At 35.6% G+C, this 27,092-nt stretch overlaps 2 protein-coding genes across 2 annotated transcripts; one reads left to right on the top strand and one right to left on the bottom strand.

Moving 5' to 3' along the window:
* Window positions 1-347: 347 nt before the first annotated feature.
* Window positions 348-11,103, top strand: LOC105034762 (guanosine nucleotide diphosphate dissociation inhibitor 1). The gene is made up of 13 exons (XM_010910034.4): window positions 348-581; window positions 1,925-1,987; window positions 2,751-2,834; window positions 4,445-4,552; window positions 4,685-4,857; window positions 7,060-7,171; window positions 8,405-8,485; window positions 8,563-8,625; window positions 8,972-9,073; window positions 9,820-9,944; window positions 10,065-10,275; window positions 10,345-10,419; window positions 10,799-11,103. The coding sequence occupies exons 1-13, from the start codon at window positions 495-497 to the stop codon at window positions 10,847-10,849; spliced, it is 1,335 nt and encodes a 444-aa protein (XP_010908336.1). The 5' UTR covers window positions 348-494; the 3' UTR covers window positions 10,850-11,103.
* Window positions 11,104-12,043: 940 nt separating this feature from the next.
* LOC105034749 (MLO-like protein 1) lies at window positions 12,044-25,742 on the bottom strand. The gene is made up of 14 exons (XM_010910015.4): window positions 25,455-25,742; window positions 25,318-25,375; window positions 24,999-25,216; window positions 24,008-24,124; window positions 23,852-23,906; window positions 23,601-23,698; window positions 16,269-16,343; window positions 16,089-16,177; window positions 15,862-15,911; window positions 14,874-14,914; window positions 13,203-13,412; window positions 12,857-12,924; window positions 12,702-12,762; window positions 12,044-12,605 (listed from the first exon to the last, which is right to left on the bottom strand). The coding sequence occupies exons 1-14, from the start codon at window positions 25,587-25,589 to the stop codon at window positions 12,384-12,386; spliced, it is 1,497 nt and encodes a 498-aa protein (XP_010908317.1). The 5' UTR covers window positions 25,590-25,742; the 3' UTR covers window positions 12,044-12,383.
* Window positions 25,743-27,092: the final 1,350 nt, after the last annotated feature.

The following is a 27,092-nucleotide window of genomic DNA, read 5'->3' as shown; positions in this document are numbered from 1 at the left end:
AATCCAATTTTTTTTTTTTTCTTGAACTATACCATATCAGATATAAGAAGAGTTATATGTAAATTACGTGAACTATTATGTTAAAAAATTTTAATAATATTAACTTTCATTCCCATCCAAAATATTTTTTTTAATTTTTTTTTAAAAAATTAATAAATTTATATTTTGAAATGAATATTAACTGAAAGTTAATATCCTGACTGTTTGGCCAGAAGAAAAAATTACCCCGGAGAACATCCACACTCTCACCATAGGTGACCACAACCAATATCTTGTCCATCATTTTCCCCCTGTATTTTTGTCAACTCCCCTTCCTTCGGCTTTCCTGTCTAATCGAGTCCTCTGCTGGCTTCTGTAGCTCAACAAAGCATCCACCTTTCTCTTGCTTTTGCCCTCTCTTCTCCTCCTCGTCTCTTCCCCCTTTTTCCTTCTTTTGTTGATACCTTTCTCCACCTCGATCTCTCTCATCTCTCTCTGCTCCCTTCGGCCTCGCTATGGATGAGGAGTACGATGTGATAGTCCTCGGGACCGGGCTCAAGGAGTGCATCCTCAGCGGCCTTCTATCCGTGGATGGCCTCAAGGTCTCCTCTTTCTCTCTCTTGATCTGTTGTATCATTTGGATTTTACGCGATCCATTGTTTTGAATCTTGGGTGCTGTCACCATCTGTTGGCGATGCCGTTCATGTAATTGGAACTGGTGGCGATCGAGTTTAGATTCCTAAAAGATCTTCTTTTCGGACTGCTCCTTTTGTGTTATGTTGGTGATTATTTCTTCATTTTATTATGATTGTTATGATTGATAGCTGAAATGACCTTAAAAGATTGTATCTTGGTGTGTTTTGTGGAGCGGATTGTTCTGGTTTTGATATAGATTTGGTATTTCTTGTGCTATCCCGTTATCTACATGAAAAATATATAGCAAGTATTCTTTTAAGTCGTTTGCATGAAGGGCGCGGCATCTATCAATTCAGATGATACTTGAGAAGTGGGATGAGAGGTTATTGGAGTTCTATTGGTGGTCCCAATTTTGTCTTTTGGTTTTCTGATTGCTCCATAATGGTGAAAATGTTTTGATCACTTGATTTAATGTGATGCCTGTAGCAGTATTAAAATGAGGTCAGATTCTTGTTTACTTGCTGGCTTGTGATGCTTGTGCTTTCAATTATTCCGTATAGTCTTGGTCGAATGTGCTTTAGCGTGTGAATAGATAACCTTAGTTTTCTTTGATGACCTTTTTTTCTTAAGATATGTGCATTTCTCTCAATTTCTTCATGATATTTGCATTGCTAGAAGGCATGCCTGAACCAATGAAAAGCTATTCTACTGACTTTATAAATATAACAGTTTATTTTCTTTTTATGCTCAATCTTGCTAACTTAGCATTTTATTATGAATCATAACTTGATCAGTTTTATGTGCTGACTTAAAGGAACATCGCCATTTTTATTGTACTGTCATAGTTGCACCATGATCAGAGATTATCTTCAGATCGCCTAAGTACATTTCTAAGTTTTTAAACAGTTAAAAAGAACCTTAGCTTGAGATAAACATGGGTGTTTCATAATTGTGTCATTTATTGGTTTCCAGCATGTTTGCAATCTGATGCTTGACACTTTTATTGCTGCCCAGGAAAAGTTTTGATGAATTCATCTGGAACGAACTAGACTTCTTTTTGTCTTTATTTGATTTTTATGAGTCTTTTTTTCTGAAAATTAAATATTAATTCGGCAGAGTGATTGAAGTATACATACCTGACACCGAGTATTCACTTTATTCTAGCTATTGTTAAGAACATTTATACATGATTTGACAGAAGATGTCGTGCAGCTATTCTGATGAGAAATTATGAAAATCTTCTAAAATTTATATCTGCAGTTTGCTATTTTGGTTTCTAACAATATTTTTACTTTCCATCATGCATTAGGTCCTGCACATGGACAGGAATGATTACTATGGAGGAGAGTCATCTTCACTTAATCTCATCCAGGCAAGGACCTGATCTGGGATGATTAAATAGCTGATGCTTACTGCACGATATATACACTTGTTTAAATCTATCACCTTTATGGTCTTATGTTGTTCTAATACCATCTGACAAAAAACTGCTAGACTAAAGCAAGCTCCAAGTCACTGTCAGGTACTATAATTTGGGACCATTCATTGTAATATATAAATAAAAAGACTTCAGCAATTTCTTTCTTAACTTAAAGATGAATGCCACTGTGTAGGCTTTTAAAGAGTAAAATATCGATTATCTTGATGTGTGACCAAGACTGAGATGAACTGAGCTGTGGATTTATCTCAGCTCTAATAGAAGGTCAGAAAACTTGGAAAGATCTAAGATTTTCTGAGTTCTCGGCTGATGTATCAGAAGATATGAAAATCTTGATCAATGGGCTGAAATTTGCAAGTATTTTTACACATTGATTTTGGAGATTTATTAGTCAAAACATCTATTTCAGGAACTAAAAGAAGGTAGATGGAAAATATAGGCCAAAATATTAATATTGGACCATCCAATGTCTTGGAATCTATCACTTTATATTGAACTATATCATAAGGTCTGATATTTTCTATTTATCATATAGGTGGGTGCCTGATACTAACCAAGATGTCTGACCAGATGAAATCCTTGATGCTATGTATCAAAAAAGTTTTTTTATTGTATTTTATTTTATTTTAATTTTAATTTTAATTTACATTCACATCGTGAGCAATATTAACTGACTAAAGCATCCTTTTTTGTGCAGCTCTGGAAAAGGTTTAGGGGCAGCGATAAGCCTCCGGCGCATTTAGGTCCTAGCAGAGATTACAATGTTGACATGATCCCAAAGGTCTGTTTGTTTGGCATTCTTGCAATTCATGATTTATTATGTCACAAAATAGTACAAGCTGAATTTCACCTAACGTACTTGTAGACTACTTCAATAAGTTGTTTTAATAAAAAGGATAAATGGTCGTGATGAACTAGTGATATGAGGTGGGCAGAGTGATTGACAATCACTTGAACCAGTATACAGTTTGTGTAGTGCCATAACTTTTTAAGCTCTTAATTTATGTTGTTTCCCTCTTCTGTTTCTTTACTGGATTGCCTTATTACAAGGTTTTAAAAAACTAAGAAAATTCAACTTTTTGTACATTTCATAATAGCGTGACATGAGGTTCCCAGAAAGGTGTCTGATATTTAAAACTTTTAACCTGAAGAACTTCCATGTATTATATTCCATATTCAATGTTAAAGTTTCCTATATAATTTGTATCTTTATAGGCTTTATAGTCACAAGGCACTTCAAGATGGAACATTGTAGTGGAAGACGTAGTTTCATAGGATAAACCTCTTAGGTAAGTGTTGCTTGAGCAGAATGTAAGTGAGAATGTTAATGAGTGTTGTAAGAAACTGGACCCATTTATAAATTTCATCTTCTAATCTCTGTTTACTGAAAGCATCAGGATACTCATGGATTATGAATATTTATTGAAACTGTGGGCAATATGAAGGGCACATTGATGTGAAATGTTTGACAAAGCAGAATATATTAAGAAGTGGGAAAGGTAGAGAGTGTCAACTCAGAAATTTGTATATTTGTGGTACTTTTGGTGTGCCTTTAATCTATAAAACCAACCAGCTATACATTGGATAAGGCTCACTAACTGAGCTATTAAGACATTTCTGACAGATTTAATGAGAGACTGCCAGTCTGGACATGGTCACCAAGGATCCTTGGCATAACTTGTGGATCTAGAAGAGGGGAAGGAAAGGGGGAAAGAAAAACTTGGGTGGAAGTGACAAGAAGAAAATGGAAGTGATTTTCAATCTACAATGCTTGGATTTACATGCAAGCTATGGTGAATTACAATCCACACACGTTACATGAAACCCAATTAGATTGCATGAGGCTTGATATTTATGTTGTCTAGCATAGCATGTGGGTACTCTGTCTATGTGCCATACTGTTAAAGAGATCCTTGCAGGTGAAAAGTATGAGCAAGTGCTATTAAAACTTTTAAACAGCTATATGTTTTGTAGAGTTAACAAAATACAGCGCATACTTTGTTATGCTAGGGATCCACAACACCATCAGTCAAAGGTTCTACTTATTTATTTTCAATAGTATTACGTCTTTTTTCATTTTTCATATTATAGATGTCTTTGCAGAAGAATAAACTGTGGGCAAGCAAATTGTGGTTAAATTGTACACCTTATAATGAAAGAATTCAGCTTGATTAAAATGTTCATTTTGGGCAAGCCCATGATGGTATTTGCAACCATGAATTATTTGTCGGACTGTCATATCATAATGTCAAAGGGCACACGCTTGCTTGCTTTGTTAATTGCCTTATCAATTTAGCAGTGCTCACAACAATCTTGTTGATGTACATGCATTCTATTATAATTCTTTTATTCTTTGTAATATAACTGATTAATTAATGTTTGTCTGACTAGTTCATGATGGCAAATGGTACTTTGGTTCGTGTTCTTATACATACTGATGTTACAAAATACCTTTCCTTCAAAGCAGCAGATGGGAGCTATGTCTTTAATAAAGGAAAGGTATACTTGTTTGTGTGCTTTATTAGTTGCTTCCATGTTTGAGCAACCTAGCTTTTTGGTAATTTGTTACCATTTCTGAGTGTTCGATGATGCTTTTGTTTAATACCTGCTGCTCTTTTCTCATTGGAATAGATTCACAAAGTTCCTGCAACTGATATAGAAGCTCTCAAATCTCCATTGATGGGTTTGTTTGAGAAGCGCCGAGCTCGGAAATTTATCATTTATGTTCAGGATTATGATGAAAATGATCCAAAAACACATGAGGGATTGGATCTTACAAGAGTGACAACTAGAGCACTTATCTCGTGGGTACCTAATTACTGTTACCTATATCTATCACTTTCACACTATGAAGCTCTGCTTTTTGCAATACAATGTTTGTTTGTGATATATTTTGTGGAATTCCTGGTTTGTATTACATATTGCTTTGCTGAAAGAATGACATTACCATGGCATTTTAACAAGTGAAAAAAAGGAAGGCTCAATTTAATAAGTCAATCAATATCTGTGGAACTCATTTATGAGCAATAAGATATTAAATTTTAAGAAAAACCAGCCAAGAAGTTCTAGAACTTGAGTTGAGGAAATTTTATATTTAATCTGAATATACTTTAAATTAAAGTACAGACTAAAATAAAATATTACTCATTGAAGGTAGGTGTGGAAAGTAATTTATTTTTTAAAAAAATTAGGATAGCTAATCCCCACGTTTTTTGCCCCATATCACCCCACCCTCAGGTGGCTGGCTCCAACCAGAATTGAAGTCTGCTCCCTTGCCCAAATTGCAAAAGGTGATACCATCCAAGCAAGAGCCCTGTAGTGGACAGTAATAGGGATTAAAATTAATATTTATATGAGATTAAAGAACCTTAGGAATATGCTAAAAGGGATCAACTAGAAAATTAAACAACGAAATAAGGAATTTAAGAAGAAAGAATCTTGAGGGGGAGAGGATAAATAACGGTTTTGCATCAGCTATGACACTTAGCACTAAAAGGTCTTGCTTTATAGCACAGAATTGCACCATAAAAATAGAGAAGAAGTTCTTGTTTTTAATTTGATAACCTACATGTCTGGATGTTGCGAGATAGCTAGCCTATCACATGTTAACTTTACTAGTTGATTACTACAAGGGTTTCCCTAAAGATTTAAATATTAATCCTTCTACAAAGAAAAATACCTTTAGTGAGTCACTTTAATGGTTGAGCACTGTTCCTTTTCTTAACTCAATGTAGCCTCCAGGGACTCAAACAGATAAAAATGAACTACAAGAAAATATTTGTCGACTTCCTCTGTACCTACCTTAGCATGGTCTGTCATTGATCTTCCTTTAAGAGTCTTTTCTCGTTTGAACACATTACAATTAACCATTTGTATGGGATCTGAACCGTCTCTCAGAAGCAATCTATGCTTTCAGAATGAAGAGCCCTGTAGACAAATTGGGTTCCTGAACTCATATAAAAACTTTATGGTGGTTGTGGTAGTTTCTCTCGAGAATCTTTTTTCTTTCTGAAATTTTCAAAAAAGAGAAAGAAAATAGAAGATGATATATGGCCAGATAAGGAGTGAATTAGGATATTAGGACCCTGAGAAAGAGGTCTCTTTCCTGGCTGGCACTTTTTTCTCGTTTGTTTGTTTAAATTCCAAAGGAAATCCTTAGACATTTCTGCTCTTTTCTCAGTATGAGAGTCCTAGTTGGACTAGGATCCTCCAATGCTGAGTAAATATTTGAAATAGGGAGACCACTTTTCTTCATCCCAGTCTTCTTTTCTTTTGATCCTTTTCTCTACTCATTAATTATAATGCTTCCACCTTTTCCACTTAGGGAAGTAGTCCTAGTAATTTGAGAATATATCTTATGTGTAATTATTTTATAAGGTTGCAAACCTTTAGAAGAAAAACCATCATGATACAACCCTTGCATTTCTTGAAACTGCGGTCTGCTATTCAGCTGGTATAATGCCTCCTCACCAAAATCTTCTTGAGGTAGTTTCTTTAAATCTTGTATAGCAGAACTACTGAGGCACTTCCATCCACTACACATTCTCTTGCTCTTGTTTGATCTCCATAAGATATCATAATGTCACACGTTCTTCTAAAAGTGCAACACCTCCATCCAACAAGCATTTTCTGCTCTTTTTTTTGAACTTCATAAGATATCGGAACGTCACATGTTTTCTTAAGAATACCTCAATTCATGACACATTCTTGACTCTTTTTGTCAAATTCTCTCAATCTAAAATAAGATTCTCTTCGTTGCAATTTAACTCTAATAGCTTAACCAAATTCTGATTGCTTTTATATGTATCTGTGATGAATATTGCTGTGTTGTTGCCATTGGATTTCTGTGTTTAATTTAGCCTGTTTCATGTCCGTTAGTAACTTTCTGTGAGAAACAAATGGGCAGGATGTTTTGATACCACAATATGATCTAGCAGCATTTTTATACCTTGCTCTTGCAATTCATTCTGCTTCCTTTTTTCCTTTGTTTTTTTTTTTTCGGTCAGCAAATATGGGCTGGATGACAATACAGTGGACTTCATTGGTCATGCACTGGCTCTTCACAGAGATGATCGCTATCTAGATGAACCTGCACTTGATACTGTAAAAAGGATGAAGGTAGGGGTTGTTGCTAAGTGCGTACACTCTTCTTGATTGCTCAAAACAACCACCTATTATGCAGTAAGATTTTTTTATTGTTTTTGTTAATTTTTTTCTTTTATTTTTTTTTAAAAATCCATTCATGATTCGACTTTTGTATTTTTGGACCCATGAAGATGGCATTCTGTTTCTTTATTTTGCACATGCTTCCCCGGTTGGTTTAATGGATATAAAACTGACCCAATATATACAACCAGCTAAACACTTAATTGCCTTGAAATAGGTTCGGAAAGCACAAGAAGCTTAAATGATGAAGTCATCTCTCCCAACTCTTAGTCCATTGCCATCAAGCATCCTCCATGTTTCCTGACTACAGCTTTTATAGAAAAGCTATTGAACTAGTTGCATATATCGTCTTTATTTTGTGGTATATAGGTAAAAATTATAAAACTTTGCCCTCGTGAGTTTTTTTAGTAGGTAGCTTCTTTGGACATTTCAAGACACAAAAGTAGCAAAGGGAGTGAATCTGTTTGCCGCATATCATAGTTGACGATTTGGCCTTCTTATAAGAATGCTGTAACTTTCACTCATCCAACAGATCTTTTCTTTGTATTTGTTGACAAGGTTTTTCATGAGAGTGGAGAACTAAAGATGAAATGTATTATCAATATATGATGCATAACATATACACTTTTTTCTTGTGCTTCTCTTGCATGTATCTTGATTCTTTTCGAGAATGTGCATGGATTATCTATTATTACTCGATAATGCAGTCTTGCTCATAGGTGGAAATGCTTGCTAAGGACATATATAGCTTTATGCCCTAATTAGGATGGTTAGTTGCTTCTCAAGTTTCAGATTTTAAATCTTGAAATATGGTACCATCTATCTTCTATTCTTCAAGTTGTTTCTCGGATATAGATTTTTGTTGGATACTTCATAGGTGCTTTTCTATTTTTCCTTTTTTTTTTTTAACAAAAAATAAACCTTAGGAGAACAGGCCTTTGTATTCAAATCCTTTGATTTAGCAAAATATGCACCGTACCGGACTCAACTGAGCTGCCAGGTAGGTGCTTTGAGTTCATCACTACCCTTTGTTCATGGGCATGTGCTCTTCTTAGGAATCATCCTTCTTGTATCTAATCAGAGAATGGGTTTTAATTCTTTTCAAAATGGACTTGCATCACCACCCAAAGCTATTATTTCTGGGATAGAATTGTTGCTCATGGTGTTGGTTGTCATTTTTGACAGCTTTATTCAGAATCTCTGGCTCGTTTTCAAGGAGGGTCACCATATATCTATCCTTTATATGGATTAGGAGAACTACCACAGGTTGGCCATTTCCAGAATGCATTCTAATTTTTATAATATATGATCTATTTAACTTGAGGTGTTTGTTGGACTTACAGGCTTTTGCTCGCCTTAGTGCTGTTTATGGTGGGACGTACATGTTAAATAAACCAGAGTGCAAGGTGTTTTATTACTGCCATACATGCTCACCATGTTTTTTTTTTTTGCATTATGAAAGAATAAAAGTAGGGTGTCCTAACGGGTGAGGCTCCTGCCACTGCGGAGTCTGGGGAGGGTCAGATGTATACTGCTTTACCCCATGTGCGGCGGGGCTGTTTTTAGTGTTTGGAAACCGTGACACGCAGGTCACAGTGGAGCAACCTTACTGTTGCTCCAAGGCACCTCTAATGATTTATGAAAGTATAAATATAGTTATAAATGATCATACAAATATGTTGGAATGATACTGATTTGTCCTGCTTAATGAAGATTTTTCCTGATAGATTGCATTAAGTTCACTTGTGCCAGGTTGAATTTGATGTTGAAGGAAAAGTTTGTGGTGTGACATCGGAAGGGGAAACTGCTAAGTGCAAGAAGGTCGTGTGTGACCCTTCCTACTTACCAAACAAGGTAAACATTCTTGTTTTTTTGGCAACCTCTATCTGATGCTATCTGAGAATGTACCCTATCTGTGATTTATTTAGGATGTAAATTTGTTTCCATTATTTCTGGACAATATATGCCACTATATGACTTGATCAGCAGCATATTCATTTCAGAACATCGTATTGCAGCCAGTGACGGAGCGTAAGAGGGACCAGAGGGGGCCACTGTCCCTCCAAAAAATTTTAAAATATTTATTATCTATATATTTATATATATATAGTGGCCCTCCCAATATTTTAGTCTTACACACATTACGAATCCACTAGTTTGAAAAAAATCATTTATATATTATTTTTTTATTTAAAATAGTAAATTTTTTAAAGAAAAAATAGTTGTTTATTTATTCTTTGACTTTTTATTTATTCTTCAACCTTTAATGTGGAAGATATTATTGAGATTTTTACACAATTAAAATCATTTTGCAGATGGCATAATATAATATTTTTACATATCTTTATTTATACATAAAATTAAATATTTATTGATATTTTTGTAATATTTTTGAATATATATATATCTTTATTTTATTATTTATTATAAAATATTTTATTTAAAAATTTATTAATAAATTATTACTTCGTCCTCCCAATATTTGATGCCAGGCTCCGCCACTGGTAGCAGCAGAACTAATGATAGATTTTATATAGGAAGGTTTTTGAGGATAAATGACCACTCACTAAAACTATAGGACTTTCACTCGTTGGCCACAGGTCAGGAAGGTTGGAAAGGTTGCAAGGGCGATTGCCATTATGAGTCATCCCATCCCAAATACTGATGACTCTCATTCAGCGCAAGTTATTCTGCCTCAGAAGCAGCTGGGACGCAAGTCAGACATGTCAGTCTTCTTCCATGAAGCACCAATCAGTTTCATGTCATGCATTGAATTCTTAATGATATTTCTCTACTATTTCTGCAACACCTATCATAGTGGTTTCCATTTTGTATGCTTTTATAGGTATCTCTTCTGTTGTTCTTATTCTCACAATGTTGCACCAAAGGGGAAGTTCGTTGCATTTGTCTCAACAGAAGCTGAGACTGATCATCCGGAGATAGAACTAAAGCCAGGAATTGACCTTCTCGGGCCTGTAGATGAGCTATTTTTTGAAACTTATGACAGATCTGTACCTGTCAATGAACCCTCACTGGATAATTGCTTCATCTCAACTGTAAGTATTGATGATACATATTCTAGCTTTGATGTTGCAGATGTTCACTGACAAGTGCACTGTCTGCAGAGTTATGATGCTACGACACATTTTGAGTCAACTGTCATGGATGTGCTTCACATGTATCGCATGATCACAGGAAAGGTAATGACTTTGCCGTGTCTTTGTGCCCTATTTTCTCTGTAATCATTCTTTTTCTTACAAAATACTACCGTCAAGTTAAGCCAAGCATGGCAAGACATATAAATTCTTGTCACACTATTGTCTCCTTAGGTTTCCTCCTGTGGTTTTTCTTCATAATATACCATCTCAAGATGATACGTGTTACTTTGTTCTCTTTTTTCTGAGTCTTTCTTGCTTCCACCTGCTGTATAAGAGATTTTTAGTTTCTAAAATTTCTGCTTTATTTTATTAGGAGCTCTCTAGTAGCATCCTGCCCCTGTAACACTCTTGTTTCACTTCATAGTGAAGTCTAGCATTTATTCTCAATTAGTATATACTAAAGACAAGCTTATTGCCACAGGATGTTGATCTCAGTGTGGATCTGAGTGCGGCGAGTGCTGCTGAAGAATGATAACATGGTAGGAGTGAAAGATTCTGTCATCCCTGCAATATTATCAGCTGATCTTTATGATATAGCATTGTGCAGAACAAAATGTTGTATTACAATATTTGTTCCTTTGATATCTTCTGCCTCAAGTCATTTTCTTCTTAACATAACAATATTTTTAGATGCTTTTAAACAGTTACCTCTGCTGTGTTGTGGAGATGTGGGGGATCGTGCCGGTGAAATCATGTTTCAGTTCATAACGTGACCTCATTATTAAACTCTTTCTTGCTTCTTGGTTGCTAAAATATTTGTTAAGATAACATGCTAAAAAGTATAAACATTGCAGCCCTGCAGATCGGATGCTATGATGTGCTAGTATGGTCTGTTGGGATCTGAATCTATTTGGATATCAATATAACATTGAGCACCTGACTAGTATCCAGTTTTATTTACATAATTTTTTATAGTTTTTATGAGATAAGTGACTATATTAATATATTATTAACTTAATTTACCATTTACATGATGATATCTTTTATTTGGCAGTCATAATATTTAATTTCCTGACTTGTATCCATTTAAAACAAGTTTGATTATGACCTTTATATCTGAGTCGGTTGTGGATATGGATAATCCCGATATCAGTTTCATATTTGATCCAAATTGAACATATGGAACATTTTGGTTCAGGGCTAGCCCTTTGTAAATTACTTCATTCTGAATATTTTTGCAACAAGTTTAGACATAAGTGCAATGCATTGCACAAAACAAAAGTTTGTCCAAGGGAACAAGCAGGGCTTGCAAGCCCTAATCCGTCCTGTTCTAGACCCTGTTTGAATCTGACTCATATTTGGAACATTCCTGCGTGGTTCCAACAATTGCTCAGGTACATTCCAATTGCATGGGGTGTGAAATTGGTTGAATTAAATGTAGTAAAGTTGCGTCTCATTAGTCCAGATAAAAATTAGTTGAAAGACGTGGATCTAACATGATATATTTTAAAATAGGACTGACCCAACCCACCATCAGAAGACAAGCTATTTTGGTTTAAATAAAGAGAGAACTGAAAGCTATTTGCACTGGGAGTTGATGCCAAAATATCATCAGCATTACCATGATTGAAAAATATCAAGCAGACAATGACTCAGAAGCCTGTCAAGACTCATAACCACCTGGAAATTAATAGCAAAATCTCCGGTTGATGAAGTCGCACAATGATCAGTAAACTAAAACATCTAAATGAAACCAACCAAACTAGAAATCTAATGTAGAAAATCTTCTATTACCAGAACTATTTTATGTCATCTATTTCTCTACATTAGCAATAACAATATAGTAGAACTAAATCCACATGAAGGCACCTGCCATATCTTAATCTGAAACATATGCCAGTAAATTATTCCAACCTTAGAAAGGAACTCAGTGAACAGCACCCTCATGTGCATTATATAAAACATATGCGATTCATGTTCTGAATGTGCACTGGCATATTAAGTGTGGATATATAAGTTATAGTATCATAGTTGCTGGCCAATTGATGGATTGCATGAGTATTTAGCTATGGCATATCTGGGTGAGCATGTCCACCTCCCCCCTCTTCCTTCTTCCTAACGAGTCCCTGCATCTCAATCTTGACAGAAGATTCTGCTGATCTGCGGCTTAATCCAGCAAGCTCATTGCCCACTTTTGCCCCCTTCCTCCTCTTTACCTTCTCAGCCCAGCTAACAAGACCCTCTTGCACATGCTCATCAAATATGGCCTTCTTAAAAGAACTCCCCATCTTAAACCAACCAAAAAAAGAGAAAAGAAAAGAAAAAAATTAGCCGGCGCCATGCCAATTAGTTCATTATAATTCATAGTTTGCTACCACGCTCACCTGTGAGACAATGGCATACAGTGGTAGTGTGCTATAGCTGCAGAGAAGCTGGATGATGACCCTGCCAAGAAATTAGACCCATGAATTTTCAGCATACGAACCATGAAATTAGAATTCTTGAAGGAAAAAAAAAAGGGTGCGAGGTTTCTAGCTACCCAATCACAAGTCTGGGGATGACAAAACCAACATGATCCAACATGCAGGAATCTAAGCCAAAAGTAGTCTGATGAAGGGGGAAAAGAAAATCTTGTTAGTAGTTTATTTAGCATCTAAACTGCAAACAGGTTATTAGATTGTCCACTATCTCTGGCAGCTAAATCATAAATCCGACAATAGCAACAGAAGGACAAATCAATTGGCTTGGATAACAAATATATTTACAGTTTTTGTTCTATCCTCAAGGAAAGATTGCAACTGTATAAACATAAAGTGCTTGGAGGTTGTCCGTCTGGTAATATCAAGAGCAGATGCAAGATTTATTTTATTTTCTATGCTGCTTACCAGTATCCAGAAGAAAAATGCAATCTCGAAGGCATTTTGAAAGAGGATAAAGTGAACAAGGTACAGTACAAGACGCGGCCGGTGGAACCAGAAGTGATCATCTGATGGCTTGACTACCAGATCACCTTCTATTGCTGAATGCTTTTCAGCAACCTCACGTGCCAACTGAGTAATGACATGCTCCAATTTAGTGCCAAGAGCAAGCAGAAGCTGCAATGGCAGACCAGAAAATACTAAGCATCTTAACAAAGTTCAGCATGTGTGCCCAACAATGCAGATGCTTCATCATAAATAGCACCTTATAAGTATATGTCAAGATGTAAACATTTAATTGCACTCAAAGAAGCTGATGACAGATATTCCTAGATTGCTGCATATAGTGATGATTTGCACCAAACAGAGAGGGGAAAAAACAAAAGAAATGGAGGAAAATAAAGGAAGAAACAAGACCATCTTAATAAGTCTGAAGTACCGAAGAAAAATATGGTACATGCAACATGGACATCTGGGACTCCCAGGCAAGGAGCTCTTTTTTCATCTTCTGATTCTTAAAGCGTTACTCTTGTAATCAATATTTGGAGAAGTGAACCAACTTGTTAAGCAATTGACCTTTCAAGTGCTTGAACAACAGCAGTATAGGAGGGTCACAGTATTATATCTCTCTTGTTTGGCCACTCTATCTTAGTTCTAAAATTTAAGACCTTGAGTTTACAAGGCAGATGACAGGTTTTGCCCAAATCCACTGTTGATGAAACCTTAATTAACTAAAGTAGAACAGGTTGGATGTAATAGTGGGGAAAGCATTAAATAAGTATGAAAAAGAGCTTTAGAAAATAAAGATAGCCCAAACAGATGAGCACTGGACAGGGAGATGTTGAAGTGGATATGCATCAGAACCACCAAGAGGAGCACAAGGAATGCACTGATTAAGGGTATGTTGAAGGATAGGTGGCAAAAAAAAGCAATCATATGAGGGGACAACGGCTAACAATTTGTATTGGATTGCAAGGTACAAAAACAGAGAGTCCAGAAGAAGAGAGGCAAATATCCTATAGATGTGGATCTCGAGATATATGAACTAAAAGATGGCTACATGTGCAGAAATGAGAGAAGACACCTCGGGAGCAACAAAAAGTAGTGAAGAACAGAATGAGTCATTGAGATAAGTATGAACATGTGCAACATTGATACAACATGCCCCTAGAAAAATTTGGATTTGTATGAAAGGGTTAAATTGAGAAGGCAAGAGAGAACCTGGATAGGAATCATGACTCATGAGAAATGACTGAATAATTTACTTTTGATATAATTTTTTTTGTCAGTCATGATTTATTTTCCTTTTATAAGAATGCCAATATGCGTATTAAAAATAATCTAGTGAAAATGTTTGAGTAACCTGTGACTTGACCACCTCAATGTATGCCACCTGGAAAAATTATAAAAGGGCATCGTGTTCACTATATTTTTAGTACATCTATCTTGCTTCAACACCACAATAATCAATTCTTTTCAACTCCACTTTGTTAGGTTGATAATACTCAGACTCAAGGAGAAAGCTTAGATTTTAAAAGTAAGCAGCCTTCATAAGGAGCTATCACAATGCATAATGCTATATTAATTGCTCACTCGATATGCAACATCTCTACACTAATTAAAGATAGGCATACTTACAATCAAAGGAATGAATGCGATCCAAAAAAATGTATGCCAACCTGCACAATGAAATAAGACTGGCATGATATGATATGATATGATAGACAAACACAAGTAAAAATTTTCCATGCGAAACCTACTAGAGACAATTGCTATAATTGTAGAAGCATATTGCTGTATAGAAGGAACATGCCTTGACAAACCCTTGGATGAAAAAGCATGTAAAATCCTTAAGATCACATAATGATAGCTCTTACTTTGTAGCTTATAGTGTAAATATACTAAGAAAAATCTTTAGGTGTCTTGACCGCCCTACGGAATATACAAACTTAACTAAGAGAAAAGGTATTCCATGTTGCAAATCTTATGCGAACAACTTTTGAGGTCCATTACTGGCTTTTAAGAAATTCAAAATATCCAATTACTAAGCTGTGATATGGGACAAATCTAGCTAAAATTACACTGACTAATTATTTGATTTTATTTGGATAGTTAAATGGTAGGTCAAATGATGGTTCCAGCAAAGTTGATTGATCAGACTGTAAGAATTATCCATCCATATTAATCTTTTAGCTGCATCCAGTCAGAGCTTCAGAGAGGTGATGCATCAAAACAAAAGACAAAAATAGTTTACACCTTATTTTACCAATATCTTGCTGATAGCTTGGGCCCCCTCGGAAGGAGGCCTTCTTCGCCTTCCACCTAAGTTGCATAAGAAAGGTCCAAAGCCTATCTTAAGGAACAGTAAAGCTTCATAAGGTCTTTCTATCTACATGCAGTTAATCCACATCTTCACAGACATATCCATTTCACTGAGACTTTCTCTCAGCCATTTGAAAGCATTGTGAAATTCAAAAAAATTCAATCAATCAAAAAAAAAAATTTCAAATGATTTATTTCAAACATATCAGTACCTATGTTAGAATTTCAATCTACCAATTTCACTCAAGGGAAAAATGAACTGTAGCATAAATGATGTCTTTAAGGGGATTGAAGTTGAGCCTACCGTTAACATTCAGCACCATGAAGATAATCACAAAGATCCAAAGGTACCAGCTGAAAGAAAGAAAAACTGTAATCGATGAGGATCACATATTAAGCAGGGGTAATCAGACAAAATGCTACATGATCTTCAATAGGGACTCTGACACTGCTGAGGCCAATTCCAAATTATGATGCATAAAAGCTAACCTGCAAATTGAATGAATGATCTGAAAATTAAGTTCAGATTACCTTAGACCAACAACTTTCCTGAAATCAGCTTCAAGCGTTCGCACCATATACTTATGGAAATCAAATTTTGGGTTCCCCCTGCAATGTGTCTCAAGGAAAGGGTTTGAAGAGAAGAAACAAACTAACACGTTAGACAAGAAAAGGACAGGAAAAGAAGTCCTTTAACCACAGATTGCTTACCATAATAAAACCCAGTCTCATTGTGGTGTAGTCTGATTTAGTTACAGAACCATAGAATTGCTTAGCAAAACAATGCTGAAGAAAACAAATAATAAGATTTAGAACAAACACTGAATCTCTAATCAAGTGGCACTCAGAAGTCACAAGCAATCAACAAAAGAAACACGACAATGAATTATTTCTATTTGCAAGGAAAACATTTCAAGGGAACTATTGGCATCTCTGGATTTGGGAAGCAAAAATATATTCATAGGGAAAGCCATAATTAAGATAGTTCTATTTGGGCCCCTACTCCATACCAATCATATAACTAGGTTGGTTATAGGAGGATAAACCTTGTTCATATTAATAGTAGCACACTTCAAATGGAGGGTTCTGTTAAAATGTAATGTTTATTCTTAGTTACGTGAGTTTTTAGTTTAGTTGTATGTTGAGTTCATGTATGGGCTCATATATATTTGGGCTCATGTTGTCATAGTAGCTTATGTATGTATTAATGTATGAATTTTTGTAGGATGTGGTAGCCAGATCAACAAGTTTTGAATTTGAAGACAATAAGTGGGAAAGAGAGCACCATTCAAAAAGATCTCTATGGCAAGTTCAAGCAATATGGGTATGAGCATTAATCAACCTTCTATTCCTATTTTTGATGGAGAAAACTATGATTATTGAAGCATCAAGATGAAAACCCTCTTCATTTTATAAAAGATTTAGGATTTGGTGGAGAGTGGGTATGAAGAGCCATCCACTATAACTAACCAACAAAGGGAGTAAATGAAGGACTACAAAAAGAAGGATGCCAAAGCCCTCTTCTTCATCCAACAAGCGGTGTCCGACAAGATTTTTTCAAGAATCATTAGAGCCATCAAATTAAAAGAGGCATGGGACATCATATAAGAGAAATTTCAAGGGAATACCAAGGTGAGAACTATCAAACTTCAAACTCTAAGAAGAGAGTTAGATAATTTGAGAATACAAGAAAATTAGAAGTTGAAGGATTACTTCTCCAAAATCATGGAGATTGTTAATCAAATGAAGAGCTATGGTGAAACCATCACCGAGCAAAGAATATGTGAGAAAATTTTGGCTAGTTTGCCTCCAAAGTTTGATACCATAATTACTATTGTTGAAGAATCTAAAGATCTTTCTACTTTAAGTGTTCATGAGTTGATGGGATCTCTTGAAGCTCATGACCAAAGATTGTTTAGGCACAAGAAATTATCATTAGAAAGTACCTTTCAATCTAAGCTCAAGGTGTTTGACAAAAGTCCTCAAAGAGAACCGTCTAGTCATGTACAAGTTAAAGAGAAGTCATCTAAAGGTGGAAACCAAAGTAAAGGAAGAGGAAGAAATATGAGAGGAAGAAGAAAGAGAAAAAATAACTTTTCAAAAAATCAAAATGATGAGAGTACTCAACCTAGATGCAATATATGTAAAAGATCTTCTCATGTTGAAAAAGATTGTTGGTTTAGGGAGAAATCCCAATGTTATAATTGCAAAAAGTTTGGCCATGTTCATAAAGAATGAAGGTACCAAACAAATGAGCAAGCGCACTTCTCCAAAGAAAATGAATACGGCCAAAGTACATTCTATGCATGTCAAACCGTGGAAGAGCAAAGAAATGATATATGATACCTTGATAGTGGATGTAGCAACCACATGACCGGTGACAAGTCCATCTTTGTTGATATTAATAGTTCTTTAATCTCACAAGTTAAGATAAAAAATGGTGCATTAGTCCCAGTAAGAGGTAAAGGGACAATTGCAATTGACACAAAGAAAGGGAGGAAGTTTATCTATGATGTTTTACTTGTTCCAGACTTGACACAAAATCTTCTAAGTGTTGGATAACTGATTGAGCATGGGCATATGGTGCACTTTAAAAATAATGGATGCAAAATATATGGCAAAAGGGAGAAAAAGCAACTTATGGCAAATATGAACATAGAGAAAAATAGAAGTTTTTCTCTCATTTTGCACTATGCAAAAAATATTGCATAGAAAATGGAGATGAATGATGAGTCATGGCTATAGTACAAAAGGTATAGGCACTTGAACTTTCAAAGCTTGAGAAGTCTACATCAAAAAAATATGGTGTATGGTCTACCGGCAATATAAGACAAGAAAGAAAATTGTGAAGGATGTGCACCTGAAAAACAAAACCGAGAGGCATTTCAAAAGAGCGTGCATGGAGAGCCAAAGCACCATTGGAGCTTGTTCATACCGACATATGTGGACCTATGAAAACTCGTTCTCATGCCGGTAACATCTATTTCATTACCTTTATTGATGATTACTCAAGAATGATATGGGTGTACTTTATGAGGCATAAGTTCGAAGCATTCATCATCTTCAAGAAGTTCAAAAATCTTGTGGAAAGATAAAGTGAGCACTACATCAAGGTGCTAAGAAGTGATAGAGGTGGTGAATATAACTCAAATGAATTTGAGAAGTTTTGTGAAGATGTTGGTTTGCAAAGATAATTGACCGTTGGCTACACACCGGAATAAAATAGAGTTGTCGAAAGAAAGAATCATACTATTTTTGAGATGGCTAGATCTTTGCTCAAAGACAAAGGCCTTTCAATTTTTTTTTGGGCGGAAGCGATGTACACGACGGTGTACTTGATGAATAGATATCCAACAAAAGCTCTCCAAAATAAAACATCATTTGAAGCTTGGTCTGGTAGAAAATTTTCGATGAAGTATTTCAAAGTCTTTAGATATGTATGCTATGCATATATTCTAAAAGAAAAGAGGCACAAACTTGATGAAGTAAGTGAAAAATATATTTTTGTTGGCTATAGTTTTAAATCAAAAGGCTATAAACTTTTTAGCTTGAAGTACAACCAGGTGATCATAAAAAGAGATTCTTTTCAATGAGAAGGCTACTTGGGATTGGAAGGATAAAAAAGTTGAAGAAAATATTGTTACTCTTGATGAAGAAATTTATGATGCTCCAAATGAAGAAAATAAGGATGAAGGTTCACCACAAACTTCTCCAAGTGTAAGTCCATCACCAACTTCAAGCTCAAGCTCATCTTCAAATTTCACTCCCACAAGAATGAGAAGCCTAAGTGATATTTATACCATTTGTAACTTTTGCATGATTAAGCCTAAAACTTATAAAGAAGCTATATACAACAAGGCAATACAAGAAGAAATTGATGTGATTGAGAAGAACCAAACTTGGGAGCTAGTGGAGAAATCAAATGATAAGAAAATCATTGGCTTGAAGTGGATTTACAAGACAAAACATAATTCAGATGGGTCCATTCAAAGATATAAAGCAAGATTGATAGCAAAATGGTACTCTCAACTATCCGAAATTGATTATCAAAAAACTTTTGCACTGGTTGCTCGATATGATACAATTAGAACTCTCGTTTATATGGCGACACACAAAGGTTGGAAACTATATCAAGTTGATGTAAAGTCGGCATTCTTGAATGGGATATTGGAGGAAGAAATTTATGTAGAACAACTTCAAGGCTTCATTATCAAAGGTCAAGAAAGCAAAGTGTACAAGTTGAAGAAAGCATTGTATGGGTTGAAGCAAGCATCCCGAGCATGGTATTCTCAAATTGATGTCTACTTCAATAGGAAAGGTTTTCGAAGAAGTGCAAGTGAACCAACACTTTATATGAAGAAGCAAAGTAATGACATTCTCATTGTCTCTTTTTATGTTGATGATTTGATCATTACCGGTAACATGAGAATATAATTTTGTCTTTCAAAAGTGATATGATGAGAAGATATGAAATGAATGATATGTGTTTGCTCCATTACTTTTTGGAAATTGAAATCAAGCCAAGAGAAGATAACATTTTTATTTGTCGAAAGAAGTATGTAGAAAGTATTCTCAAGAAATTCAAAATGAAGAATTGTAATGTTATGGCGACACTTTTAGTAGTAAATGAGAAGTTCATGAAAGAAGATGAAAGTGGTGAAGCCAATGCACCACTATATAGAAGCATTATTGAAAACTTATTGTATCTCATAACTACAAGACCGGATATAATGTTTGCATCCAGTTTACTTTCTAGATTCATGCAAAAACCAAGCAAGATGCACTTTGGGGTGGTAAAAAGAGTCTTGAGACACATCAAAAATATCAAAGATTATGACATCATATATGAAATGAGCATAAATAACCATGTGAAGTTATTTGGATTTTGTGATAGTGATTGAGTCGAAAGCATTAATAATATGAAGAACACATCGGGCTATATATATATTTTTGGATCCGGCGTCATATCTTGGGCATCAAAGAAGCAAGACATTGTGGCATTGTCATCTGCGGAAGCCGAATATATCTCAACTATCTTGGCGGTACAATAAATAATTTGGTTGAAAAGAATACTAGAAGATGTGGGTGAGAAGTAAGAAGAAACCACTACACTATGTGACAACAAGTCTACCATTTCTATGACAAAGAATCCTATCTATCATAGCTGCACCAAGTACATCAAAATCAAGTATCATTTTATAAGAGATGTGGTAGAAGAAAAAAAGTTGAAGTGAAGTATGTGAGGACTCAAAATCAAGTGACGGATATTTTCACCAAGGCATTATCCAAAGAGAAATTCATCTACTTTAGAGATCTCATGGGCATTCAAGAACAACCATTAAAGGGGAGTGTTAAAATGTAATGTTTGTTCTTTTTAATTTCCAAATTATGTGAGTTTTTAGTTTAGTTGTATATTGGGTTCATGTATGGACTCATATATATTTGGGCTCATGTTATCATAGTAGTTTATGTATTGATGTATGAACTTTTATAGGATATGGTAGCCTCACACATAAGAGGCCTTATGTTTTAAGAAAACAAAAAGAAAGAATCCTAGATCTATATTCTCCTTCTATTTTCCATCTCATTCTCCACTTTAATCTTCTCCCAAATCTCATCAAGTTGGTAAACAAGCCAACAGGTTCAAGCAGATTAATAGCAACAATTACACTTGATACGAGTAATGTTTTATATCTCACTAGGATGGGAGGCATCCCAGCTGTCTTGTTCTATTCTTGTGAGCAAACAAGATTTGGCAAAGGGAGGAACTTCAAAACCCATCGATGCGTGGAAAGAAAAAGAAAGAGGAAAGAATGAGAGGAAGGAAAGAAGAAGAAAAAGAAAGAAAGAAAATAAGAAAGAAAGGAAAGAATGATCAAAAATATGAACAAAAAGAAGAAGAAAATGGAATGAATGGAACGAAGGGAGAAGAAAAGGAAAGAACGAATGGTAAGAAGGAAAAAATGGAAAGAAAAAGGAAAGAAAGGAAGAAAGAAAGAAGAAAAAAAAGGAATGAGAGAATGAAGAGAAGGAAAAAACAAAGAAATAAAGAAATTAAAAAGAGAGAGAGAGAGAGGGGTTACCTACCAACATCTTGACTAGAACAGTTGTTAGAATAGGGGAGAAACAATCGGACATCCCATTTAATGGAGAAATGGAAAACTCCAATCTCACGAGATTTAGAATCTTGAATATAAAAAAGTAAAATCAACAAAAATACCTGTTGTTAAAAGGAAGAGATCTGGGTGTCTACTGAAGGAAAGAACAAAAAATTCAATGCACCTAGATGCTCGAAGATATCTACAAGCCAGAGGAAACAAAAAACACATGCTCCCACAATAAAATGCAAGAGGAATGAGACTTATAAGACTATGGGAAGCTAGGACAATGTGGTCTTAAATAGATAAATCATGGAAATTAAAACTCATTTGGTTCATAGGAAGAATTTTTTTCTCAAAAATTTTATTCATAGGAAGTTATTTCATGAGAATATGATTTTGGCATGTTGGTTGATCATTGAAAAGTAGCTTATTTTGAAGTGACTTATATTTGGTTGAACATCTATTTTTTTGAAAAAACTGCATAAAATATCTATTATGTCCTTAATAGATATAAAACCATATCATTTTGCTCCAAAACTTTATATAAATATTAATATTATATTATATTAATACAAATATAATTTTAATATAATATAGCATAACATTAGATTATAATAATTTATTATATGAATAAAATACTAATATATATATATGTATTGATATTATATAAATATAAAATAAATATTATATTATATTAATATAAATATTAATATATATATAGAGATTTTGGTATATATCACTATTCAATATTTCATCTTAATCATTCATAAATATGTTGTAAAATTTTAGTTGTGAATCTTAAAAAAAATATTTTGAAAAGAAAAAATGACCATCAATTCTTCGTGGGAAGTCCCAAAACCAACCTCCCCTATAGGTTTTTATTTTTTATGAAATATGGGAAGTGTATTTCCATGGGAAGATTTTTTTTTTTATTCTCCTCTTAAAATTCTAATAAAATAAGAGGATCCTCCTCCAACTCTCAGGAATCATCTTTTCCCCACTCCAATTCTCACGAACCAATCGAGTCCTTAATGATATATATACAAACATTTTAATATCTTGATGATGCTTTCCCAAATTCTAGCATTGGAAGGCATTATTGTTGAAAAAGTGTCACACGGAAATACGATGGCAAATTCTCATGCACCGGCTTTGGAGTTGCCTAAATTGCCATTGAAGTCCAAATAATAATTCTTAATTGATGAGACAAAACATCTGACTAATGATATGAAGTCTAGGCCCAAGTGAAAGAAGTCATAAAGAGACACGTTAAGAGGCAATTCATAACTTGTATATTTTCTCATCTCATACAACAGATTTTCCCCATAAATCTCTGTGGCCAGAAATTTACATATTTATTAGCTTCTTTGTGTGACAAAAAAATAATATCATTTTTTTGAATTTCACGATAGCTCAACCAGTAAACAGAAATATCAACAATATAATGTGGTAAATTTCACCTCATGTGGGGATTTTCAGTCAACCAGGCATGGTAATCCAATAATATATACAACCGCATTCTCCAAACTAGCCCTTTTAGCTGAGGTATCAGATCAGATATGAAGCATGAAGATCTCACAGTCTCAGAACACATTCATTAAGCAATCTGGGTTCTGATGATTTAGTTCGAAAATCATGCATTTTATAGCTATAGAGTCATTATTCAACAATGTAGCTCCTAATATATAGCCATCATATCTATTGCTACATTATTGGACTAAAGGATTAAAATTTAGAACTAATTATCTTTCTCCTAGCTGCTATGCCACAACCAGGGTTTTTATCTTAAAAAAATTCATCTATGACTATGAAAAGGCTTTAACTTCAACTCAGAAAAAGAAAGGACCTTAAATTCCAAATGAAATAAAGTATACAAGCTCCTTTAAAAGAAATCCTATGTTCACTGTATTTCAAATACAATTGCGTAACATGTATCACTTACCACCCAACTTAGGATCCGCAAATCTTTGCCAATACCCTTGAAATGGTCCCTGATAAACTCAAATTGTTGCACATGGGTAACCTTTTGGGAAGCTGCCCCTATTAACACAATCAGGTCAGCACATCAGTAATTTCTTTCTGGATTATGGTTTGACATCAGAAAAGAAAATTATATGGCAAATTTGCTCTCCTTAGGGACAAGTGGTTAGACATTATCATTTATTCCACATCATTAAGAGGAATATTTCATACCATTTCCCGTTATTTCTTTCTGGATTGACTCTTCCCAACGTTTCCACTGACTGATCTGAGCCATGAAGAGAAAGTACAGTTAGACATGACTCATGTTTGAAAATTTATCAGCAAATGCACAACCAATCAAAAAGTGAAGAAGTGTCACCCATTTACCTGTGCTCCGCCCAGAAGCATGGTGAGAACACTGAAAACCACATGAGTGATTGCCAGAACAAAAATGAAGATATGCAAGTGATGTATTGCTTCAAGAGATAGCAATGGGACTTTTCCCTGAAAAGTAGAAAGCAATGTAACAGTATGTGGAGAGGGCCAAATGTGGCAAGCTGCGCAACTGCTAGCAGGTAATATAAAGAATGCAGCTTAGAATTATGAAATCTCTTTCAGAGAAGAGCAGAATTAGCAAAACTGATTTATCCAACAAGAAAGTTATTTGTCCTATGATATGAAAAAGTTAGACAAAACTGATTTACCAAAAAAAAAAAAAAAAGAGACAAAACTTTTTGTCCTGCCCATAAACATTTCATGCTCTTCTCTTTTTTTTTGGCAGTCAAGCCACCAGCTAAAGCATTAACATTATACAAGAACTAGCAAATATGGGAATCATCTTCATGACAGTGATTATTTTCATAATATAATTACTCAGATGGTCTAAAGCTTAGTTGTGTTTTATTCCTTCAATACAGGATGCTTCTATCTAACTTTAAAACTATTGAAACAGTACAAGTAGGAACATGGGGGTTCTTTACAAGCGAGGCTTCTAAAAGAAACAATAAAGTTAAAATATCAGGGGCTGGCATTGCCAACTAGCGTAAAGTTGAACCAGTTACCAGCCATAAGAAGCATTTGCCACTAGAGATGTAACATTTGTTTGCTAAGATCTAGAGCACAATCACATCTCCATGACAAAATTTCTGCTTTGCTTTGCAAATACAACAGAAGCAGATTCCTCATCTCTACAAGGGCGTAACCAAAATCGGATGCAAAGTCTTATTCTAATCTCTTATTCCGAACCTCTATCAAAACTGCTTTTTTTTTTTTTCAAAAGAACCATCAAGGTCATAAGACAATCCTCAGCCCAACTCCAGAAACTTGACAGCAAAATGGAAATTTTAGGCAGAAAAATAGGCCACGAACGCCAACCAACCTTCCTTCGGCAATGTTCCTCCCCAAGTCCACTTCCAGAAAGCAGCCGCCGGCCACTGCCGAGAACACCGGCAAAGAAGTGCTCCGTCGTGGCAGCCTCCTCCAACTCCTTTTTGCAGGGAAGCATGTGCCTGGTCCATCCCTCGGGGATGCAGATATTCTGGATAGACCCTTGGAACACCGTCAGCAGCAGCGATATGAACCCCAACACCATCAACTCTGCACCCAAAATTCCAATGCCACCCATCCTTGATCGCTAAGAAGCAACAAAGATGAGAACACAGAGAGAGAGAGATGGGAGAAACGGAAACAGAGCCGACCTTCTTTAACTTTCTGTAGCGCATCGAAGAGGGGCTTCTGGTTCTTCTTCTTCAGAGCCTGGCCGATCACCAACGGGTTGAATCATTCAGAGAGAATGAGAAAGAAAAGATGATAAGAAATTAGAGAAAGGTCAAACCTTTCCGAAGTAATGGAGCAATCGCTCGACGAAGAGGGAGATGAAGACGATTACGGAGCACACAGCGGCGACGATCCATGTGGGCGTGAACTCCAGAAGGATAGCTTCCTTTTCGGCTTCGCCTCCCCTGGCCATTCTTCCTCCTCCTAGTAAAGCAGTCGGAGATCAAGTCAATATATACAAATCCAAACCGGGAGCACGAATCGATGAAGCCTCGAAGAATCCCAAACGGAGAGCAAGCTCCGGCAGTAAATGGGACAATTTTTTTTTGTCCTGAGAGAGAGAGAGAGAGAGGGGGGGGGGGGGGGGGGGGCAAAGTTGGTAGTAGGGGATATGGTAGAATTATTCTATTTTTTTATGGACAAATAACCAAATCTTTTAGGGTCCACCATCATTAAAAATCTTTTTGCCACGTGGCATGGGAGATTGTTGCTTCATGCAGCAACCCTCCGTGCAGCCAATCAAGCATGGGGCTTTATATTTGATACAACCCAATTAATGTTAATTAATTAATTATAATCTAAAATTTTATTCGATCATGCAAACGAAAATGACGCAATGAATGCGATTTGGCACCATATAAATAAAAAATTTATTATGTGGATATCTGAAATATGGGATGGTGATTGGACTCTCCATATTTGAGTGATGCTGGATGTCTTACTCATCCGATGTGATGATTATAAATTTTATATATGATGAAAAATTATATTAAATATTTTTTAATAAAATAATGATCATGTCCAACACTCATTCTCCAATGAAGTGGTGATCATGTCCAGAAAAAATAGCTACACTGATCGGCGCCCTCACTGTTTTTTTTTTTAATTAAAAAAATTCCGACTGTATATTTACCGTTTGCCTGCTGTCGATTGAGTGTTTGCGCCGGTTCACCGCACAGGGTAATGGTCAGCAGGGGGTAGCTAATGATTCGTTGGGCGATGTAGGTTGGCAGTTACGGTGTGCGGTGTCTGGCCGATCGCTTTTGTCGGACGCTGTGTCAGAGTTTCTGGAAGGCTCGGGATCGTGACGAGACAGACGAGTCGGACATTGTGGTATCGAACGCGGGTCGGGGGCAGTACACGTCGCCGCGTCCGAGAGTGGCGGCGAGCACGTGGCCGTATCGGAGCGGGACGATCGGATCTGTGCGGTGCAGGCCGGCAACCCGCGTCGGTTTCGATGTCGCGACCGTTTTGAGCTCGACGGCAGGATGGCGCGCCGAGATTAGCAGGTAATCAAAGTGTGGGACCCACGCGTTTGTTTTTTTCCGCGATTTGGAAAGTTTAGTACTGGCAGCAGCTATTAAGTGCAGCAGTTTAGTGCGGCCCGCCGACGTTCTTTTCGACTTCCCAAGCACAGCCAGGGAGTCCAAGGACCTAGCGGACGAGGTGAGCTGTTTTTGACCCTTTTAGGAAACAGAGGAGGTGCGTTATTTTTAACGCTCCAGGAAACAAAGGAGATTTTCCATTTATAGAAACATGAGATGGATTTTTTATTTTATCCTATTTTATTAATAATAATTTTTTTAAAAAATAAAAAATATTTTTTATTAATAAAATTATCAATTTCATGTGTAAAAAAAAATTTGATTTTTACTTTCTTCCTCATTTTCAAAATATATTTTTTATTTGTACATTA

This window comes from Elaeis guineensis, chromosome 1, assembly GCF_000442705.2.
Source record: "Elaeis guineensis isolate ETL-2024a chromosome 1, EG11, whole genome shotgun sequence".
In the NCBI taxonomy this organism is placed as follows: domain Eukaryota; kingdom Viridiplantae; phylum Streptophyta; class Magnoliopsida; order Arecales; family Arecaceae; genus Elaeis; species Elaeis guineensis.
This window is presented reverse-complemented; position numbering and strand designations above follow the sequence as displayed.